At 55.7% G+C, this 7,557-nt stretch overlaps 1 protein-coding gene across 3 annotated transcripts in view; it reads right to left on the bottom strand.

Moving 5' to 3' along the window:
- Window positions 1-2,360: 2,360 nt before the first annotated feature.
- The window catches only part of ISG20 (interferon stimulated exonuclease gene 20), an 11,749-nt gene continuing 6,552 nt past the window's right edge, over window positions 2,361-7,557 (bottom strand). For 2 of the 3 annotated variants that reach the window (XM_066355009.1, XM_066355008.1), the window contains exons 3-4: window positions 3,574-3,774; window positions 2,361-2,549 (exon numbers count right to left, since the gene is read on the bottom strand). In XM_066355009.1, the coding sequence (XP_066211106.1) occupies window positions 2,463-2,549; window positions 3,574-3,774 (288 nt within the window). In that variant the 3' untranslated portion in view covers window positions 2,361-2,462. Of the gene's footprint in view, window positions 2,550-3,573; window positions 3,813-3,844; window positions 3,930-7,557 lie in introns of those variants that run through there. The other variant, XM_066355010.1, reaches the window with a different exon arrangement.

Below are 7,557 nucleotides of genomic sequence, written 5' to 3' on the forward strand. Positions count from 1 at the left end.
AGGACCACTGAGAGGGTCCCCTCCAGCAGTACTTGCCCATTTTTTGCAGACACAGCCCTCACATGTCCCCCCCAGAGTTCCTCATGCTGGTTCTGCCTGCGAGGAGCCTGGCGGCTAGATGGTCCAACGATACCACCTAGTGGCAGGTCATCGCCAGACACGGCAGCCGCCCCCGGCGGCTCTGAAGGTTCATATACTATACAACAGCAGGGGGCAGCAAAGATCCCTGAGAACCCAAGCTGCACCTCCCTGCCCTCCCAGAAGTGGGAGGGAGCCCTCCAGGTTCCCAGAGGTTAGGATGGAAAAGCAAGGCACAGCCGTTGTAGAGCAATTGGAGTGAAAAGCACTCGAGTTTGGGGTCCGAGGGGCCTAGATTTGAATCCCTTATGTCCTCAACCTTATCTGCAGGGGCCTGTAGCCCTCGCTCTGCATGAGCAGGCAGTCAAGGGGGATGGGAGGGGACGAGGCCGGACCAGCCGACAAGAGTCCAGCCTGGTGGCCCTCAGCCGTTAGGTCGGTGACTCTTTTTTTTTTTTTTTTTTTTTTTGTATTTTTCTGAAGCTGGAAACGGGGAGAGTCAGTCAGACAGACTCCCGCATGCGCCCGACCGGGATCTACCCGGCACGCCCACCAGAAGCAACGCTCTGCCCACCAGGGGGCGATGCTCTGCCCCTCCGGGGCGTCGCTCTGCTGCAACCAGAGCCACTCTAGCACCTGGGGCCGAGGCCAAGGAGCCATCCCCAGTGCCCGGGCCATCTTTGCTCCAATGGAGCCTTGGCTGTGGGAGGGGAAGAGAGAGACAGAGAGGAAGGAGGGGGTGGAGGTAGAGAAGCAAATGGGCGCTTCTCCTATGTGCCCTGGCCGGGAATCGAACCCGGGTCCCCCGCACGCCAGGCCGACACTCTACCGCTGAGCCAACCGGCCAGGGCCATGTCGGTGACTCTTAACAGTGGCTGCACGTTACAATCACCTGACGCTGAGGTAGTGTTTCTGGAAGCCGGTTCAGAGCCTGCAGGGTCAGCATCACCAGGGGATTTGGCAGAAATTCAGATTCTGGGGCTCCTCCCCAGACCTGCTGAACCAGAAACTCGGGGGGTGGGCCCAGCATCCTCCCAGCAAGGCTGAGAACACTGTACTTGGGGGCTGGGGCTGCTTTAACAGTACGGGGGAAATTCAGATGTCCTAAAAAAAACACACCCCAAAACAGCAATTCTTGGTTAGCGGACCTCAAGTAACAACTCTGTTACTTTAACGGGCGGTCATCACCCTGGGTTGGACACTTCTTCCTGCACTCAGCACTTCTTCCCAGGGCCAGGCCAAGGGCAACTGCTCTCCCTGGGGTCCCCTGGACCCTCCAGTGGTCTGGAGACTAACCACCCATTATTGACATTTGGTGGGTCCTTAAGCTCTGACAGGTACAGTGATGGGGTTTTGTAAGCATCATCTCCCAAGAACACTATCACTCGTTAGAACTCCCTCAGGTGGAGAAACTGAGGCACAGGGAGGTTAAGTAACTCACCCTGCATCACACAGCTACTAAGTGGCCGAACCAGGACTCGCGCTTAGTTCTCTGTGACTCCACAGTCCCCTGGCTCTGCTCTCTTATTTTACAAATAAGAGGAGGAATAACTTGTTGAAGGTCACCAGGGGTGGCATCCTCACCCTTCCTGTTCCTTTGCTTCAAATCTCCCTATTGCTGTGATACCATTTTGGGGGGGTGTTGGTTGGTTTTTTGTCTTGTTTTCTTTTTAGGTAAGAGGAGGAGAGATAGTGAGGCAGATTCCCGCATGCGCCCCAGCTGGGATCTAGCTGGCAACTCCATCTGGGGCCAATGCTCAAGTACCGAGATATTTTTAGTGCCTGAGGTTGATTTGCTCCAATGGAGTTATCTTCAGTGCTCAGGACCACACTTGAACCAATCAAGGCAGTGGCTATGGGAGGAGAAGAAAAATAGAAGGGGGAGAGAGGAGGGGAGAGAAGCAAATGGTCGCTTTTCCTGTGTGCTCTGACCAGAGATTGAACCCAGGACGTCCGTACTCCAGGCTGACATTCTATCCACTGAACCACTGGTCAGGGCCACCATGATATCAGTTTCAAGATGGGATAGATGGTCCTCTGAGCCGGCTGCCACCCTCAGGAAATCATGCCATTCTAGGCATGAAAGCAACTGGAAAAGAGGCAGTGGCAGGGATTGCTAGTTAAATCACATGACCCACAGGATTCAAGATATGAAATGACTTGACACTTGTCCCCCACATCCCCACTCAAGTCCTTGAGTCAGCGTTACACAGATGGGATCCCATGCACCGTTTCCCGGCTCAGAGAGAAGAAAGAAGACAAGAAGAGGACCCACGATGGAGTAGAGAAAATTTAGAAACATTTTACTACTAAAGATGCAGTTTCTCAAAGCAAGGGACTGGAGAAGGGACCCAGTCACACCGGCCCCTTCAGGTGGGCAGCCCTCAGCGGGATCGGATTTTCTGGGAGATTTGGTAGAGTTCCATGGTTGCCTTGGCGTCTTCCACCGAGCTGTGTCCAGACAGGCTGTTCTGCAGACACACGACAGAGTGGGGACTTGGAGAGGGGCCGTGTGACCCACCCTTCCCTGCTCACACTCTGACTTCCAGGGTCCCCGAGGTGGGTCAGTGGGTGGGTCTCCCCAGAACTCTGACGCCCTGGGCTCAGCAGGTGGCTGGAGCAGGCCGGGCTTCACCCTTTAGCCTAGGACTAGGTCTCAGAGGTCCAGACATGGCCAGGCACAATCTTGAGACCCAGGCTGGGCCCTCCAGGCGTTTACACTCAGTGACCAGCAGGAACACTGCAGGCTTGTCGTCGGACACAGAGGAGCTGAAGCAGCTCTACAGGGTGCTCGGGACACCCAGAAATATGTTAAATATGTTTCTAAATATGTCCTCAAGTGCCACTTGCTCAGGCGATTGAGAAGGTGTTATTTAGTGACTTGACATGCTGGCCATTTCGTCCTTGACCCTGTGGGCCTCCAGGCGAACAGAGGGGCCCAAACTCAGGCCCATCTCCTGCTTCCTACACGATCCCTCCTCCCCTGTCAAGCAGACCGGGGCTCATGCTGTCCCCTCCCACACCCCCTGTCCTGCCCTCCTCCACTAACAGTCACCTTTCAAACTCCATCCATACCTGGTCTCCTGTCCTGCCACCTCCCCGTCATCCCTGCTCCCAGGACACCTGCCCTTCCCTCTGCGTGACACTCCCCACAGTGTGTGCTGATGCTACAGTTAAGGGCCACTATCCATTGGACACAGACTTTCTCAAGGACAAGGCCTTGAGATGTCCCCAGCACGTGGTTCCGTGTGGCCCAGAGTAGGTGCATAATAAATATCTGTTGACCTGGAAGTCCTAATGCAGATGCTGCCCCTCGGGACTAGGGGAGAAGACAGCACCTTCAGGGCCAGACATTCGCTCAGTTGTGGCCGGTGGGGTTTAAAGTCTTGGAGGGAAGGGCCAGGTATCCGGAGTGGACGCTCCTCACGACGCCGGGGCCGGGCTGCCCCAGGCCGGCTGTTAGGCCCGCAGCCCAGGGAGGGAAGGAGGTCCTACCTGGATGCTCCGCCCGAGGAGACGCTCGCTGAGCACCCGGAGGGAGACGCGCCTGCAGTACTGCAGGTTGGCTTGACGCCACAGCAGCCGGTCAGTGGCCGTGTCGTAGATGGTGTAGCTGCCCATGTTCTCTTTCAGAGCGTCGAAGTCATGCTTCAGGTCGTGACCCACCACCAGCTTGCCTTTCAGGAGCTGCAGGATCTGGCCAGGAAGACACGCACCCCACACATTACCCGGTTGTCCGGGTGAGTATGGGGCAACTTGGTCCCATCAGGAGCTGGCAGGGAGCAGCAGCCCCTCAATGACTTGCTGTGTGACCTTAAGCAAATCACTGTTCCTCTCTGAGCTTCAAACATATTGTCTACAAAATGAGAAGATTGGACCACTTAAATAGTTTAAGTCTGTGCCAAAGGCCCAGCCATGTCTGACCAGGCGGTGGCGTAGTGGATAGAGCATCAGACTGGGATGTGGAGGACCCAGGTTCGAGACCCTGAGACCGCCAGATTGAGCGCGGGCTCACCTGGTTTGAGTAAAGCTCACCAGTCTAAGCCCAAGGTCGCTGGCTCAAGCAAGGGTTTACTCGGTCTGCTGAAGGCTCGCAGTCAGGGCACATATGGGAGGGCAATCAATGAGCAACTAAGGTGTCGCAACGAAAAAACTGATGATTGATGCTTCTCATCTCTCTGTGTTCCTGTCTGTCTGTCCCTATCTATCCCTCTCTCTGACTCTCTCTCTCTCTCTGAAAAAAAAAAAAAAAAAAAAAGGCCCAGCCAATTCCTTCAGTCGTTTCAATGTGGACTAGCAATGCGTGAAATAATAGAAAGACATACATCCGTCTCTCGCCGGTTCCTGACACAGAGCTCCTGAAACCCTGGGATTTCCTGGGCGACATGTGTTTTTTTGTCCTAATGAGGCAACTCCATGTGGGCTCCTGATGAGGGCTGGTTACCAGAAAGATCAAGCCACCATCTGAACTTGGGCCATCTAGCCCCTCCTCTCCTTCTCTTGAGAGAACTTTGAACCACAGAACTGTAAGGTGAATTAGTGTGGTTTTAGGCAGACCATTGAGTTTATGGGGTTCTTTTTACAGTGGCTATCGAGAACTCATATAGCTAGGAGGGAGGTTGTATGTAACTGAATTTTGCAAATGAGAGAAACCAGAGAACCAGGTAGTGAAGTCGTTTGCCCAAGGTCACTCTGGTGATTTCAAAAAACCAAGTTTGCCAGTTCTGGCTGGGTAGCTCAGTTGGTTAGGGCATCTTCCCGATATACCAAGGTTGTGGGTTTGATTCTTCTCCTTGGCTGCCACTAGAGAGGATGGGAAGGACCAGAAATGCAACTGGGGCGAGGTGTACCAGGCAGGCCCCAGCTGGTGGGGCCGCTCGCGGCCATCTGAGGCCCGCCTTTGGAATCTCTCAGACAGCCTGCATCTCTTCCTCTGTGCGTGGCCGAGGACCACAGCCTGTGCCCCAGGAAGGAGCCTTCTGGGTGGCTAACACCCTCCCTCATCCTGCTTCTGCCGCTAGTGGCCACCTGGGCTTTTGCTTCGCTCTCCCTTGGGGACTGGAGGACCATCACGGCCACTTTGCAGAAGAGAAAGCTGAGGCTCAGAAAGGCCGAGGTGACTTGTCTACGGTCACAGCACCGGAGGCGGGGTTTGTCCGTCCACCATCAACAGGCAATGTCACCAGCCTGCCCCTCCATTCTTGGAGGTTGGTTGGGGCCGCCTCTAGACAGAGACCATGCTTGGCACAGGGACGGGGAGGCTCGTCTGAGGAATGGAGCTGCATGCTCCTGATGGGCACCAGTGCCCTGTCACACCGGACCTTAGGGGTCACCTGACACCTGGACCTGTGTTCTGGATTTCTCACAGGTGGTGCCGATGCTGCCGGTCTGAGGTCCCTGAGTGGTGAGGTCACATGACCTCAGAATCCCATGTGGAGGAAAGGGCTGGCCAGTGCGCAGAGAAAGCGTGGGGGGGGGGGGGGCGGGGGCGGGGCTTGGGGCAATGTGCTGGCGGCCATGGGGCACACGCCTTCTCTTGCTGAAGTCCTTTCTGTTTGTGAACAACGTGGCCTGTTTCCCCGGCTAGGGGCTGGCTCAGGCCCTGCTCACCCACAGTCCCGACGGAGCTGCCTGCCACTCCTGAGACAGCTGCTGTGGTCCCAGATATGAGAGAGCCAAGTCATTGTGGGTGGATTCCTGGGAAACTCATCACTTCCCGAGCTCGAGGGTCCCTGGGGGGAACTATGTTCAGCACCATGGGACTTTAACATGAGACAAACAGAATGGGGGGGGGGCATACAGAGCAAGGAAGAGGATGAGAAGATGCAGAGGAAGGAAGGGAGAGGACAGTCTGTGTAACAGAGAGACACCAAAACCCTTCAGGATGGAGACGCTGGCCGTGGGCAGGGAAAGACAGCTGGGACTTGCTGTGTGGTCTCAGGGAGGTTCATGACCATCTCTGGGCTTCTGTTCCCCATTTGTAAGATGAGGCCCCAGTGACCAGTTAGCACACAGGGCTCCACCGGCTTTCTGAGGCAGGGCTGGGGCAGGGAGGGGGTTCCTGCTGGAGCCAGGAGGGTGGGGAGGCACCAGCCAGTGAGAGCTCGAGCTGGGGGTTCCCTGCCCTGAGTCCGGGTAATGAGGGAGGCGTGTCAAACGTGGGAGGTGGAAACTCTCAAATTAGCTTTGAAGAACTGGAGAGGGGAGCAGGGCAGGGAGACGTATCTTCCTTCATCATCCTGGCACGGGGCCAGGGACTTTCCTTGCCCTTTGCCCTCACCAGGAAGCCTCCTAACGTGAGTTTATTCTGTTTCATTTTATGGAGGATGGGGCTGGGAATCAGAGAGGTTAAGAGGCTCGCCCAGGTCGCACAGCTGGGGAGCTGGGAGCTGAGATGCAGTGTGGGATCCACCCCACCCTGTCACTGTTACTATACTTATTATTGCCACCTCTCTATGGAGAGCTTAGGGACTACATTAGTGTCATTAACTTCAGAGAAGAGAGCACAGCGGAGCCCACACTGGCGCTCAAGCTTTCTTGAACCAGGGATACAGGTTCCGGAAGGCGGGGATCCCCACACCATCCGACCAACAGGGAAGGGGCTGCAGAGCACGTCACCCGGCTGGGGAGCGACAGGCCCAGATGGGCGCCCATACACTCCTCCCACTATGCTTCACTCTAGTTCCAAGTACTTCCCAGGTCAAAAGAGTCGCCGAGGCCCTTGTTAAAAAGCCAGAGGGCGGGTCCCTGCTCCAGAATCTACTGATTCCAAAGCACCAGGCGAGGGGCATCGGCCAGTGTTGCAGGGAGTTGTCTGCGTGGGGCAAGTGTGGACGTCTCTGCAACAGAAGCCTGTGGAGCAGCTCAGAGCTGCTGCTTCTACCACGTGTTCACTCATCCTTTTATTAGCTTGGGCATCCATTCATCCACTCCTGGCTGCCAGGGGAGGTGGCTGTCAGCAACTTAAAGAATGTTATGTTTGGCCCTGATGTGCTGACATCCTGGGTTCGATTCCTGGTCAGGGCACACATGGGAAGTGACCATCTGCTTTGCTTCTCTTTCCTTCCCTCTACCCCTTCTCTCTTTCTCTCTTGCAGCCAGTGGTTTGGCTTGTTCAAGCATTGACCTCAGGCACTCAGGATAGCTCAGTTGATTTAAGCATTGGCCCCAGACAGGAGCTGCCGGGTGGATCCCCATTGGGGCACATACAGGAGTCTGCTCACTGTCTCCCCTCCTCTCCCTTAAAAAAAAATTTCATTTTTTAAAAAAGAATGTTGTCCTCGTGGAGGCCGAGGTCCCTCGCTGTCATCGTCAGGAGGGGTCTTGGTCCCCCTCTTTCCTGCTGTCCCCTGGCCCCAGCTTGTGCCTTCTTCCCGCAAGGCAGCTTATCCCAGGGGAACCTCGTTCTTCGTCGGGCTGAGCCCCAGAGACACCCAACCTGTGGCGGGGCCCCTACGGGCACTCCCGCCGAGGCAAAGG

This window comes from Saccopteryx leptura, chromosome 13, assembly GCF_036850995.1.
Source record: "Saccopteryx leptura isolate mSacLep1 chromosome 13, mSacLep1_pri_phased_curated, whole genome shotgun sequence".
NCBI lineage: Eukaryota > Metazoa > Chordata > Mammalia > Chiroptera > Emballonuridae > Saccopteryx > Saccopteryx leptura.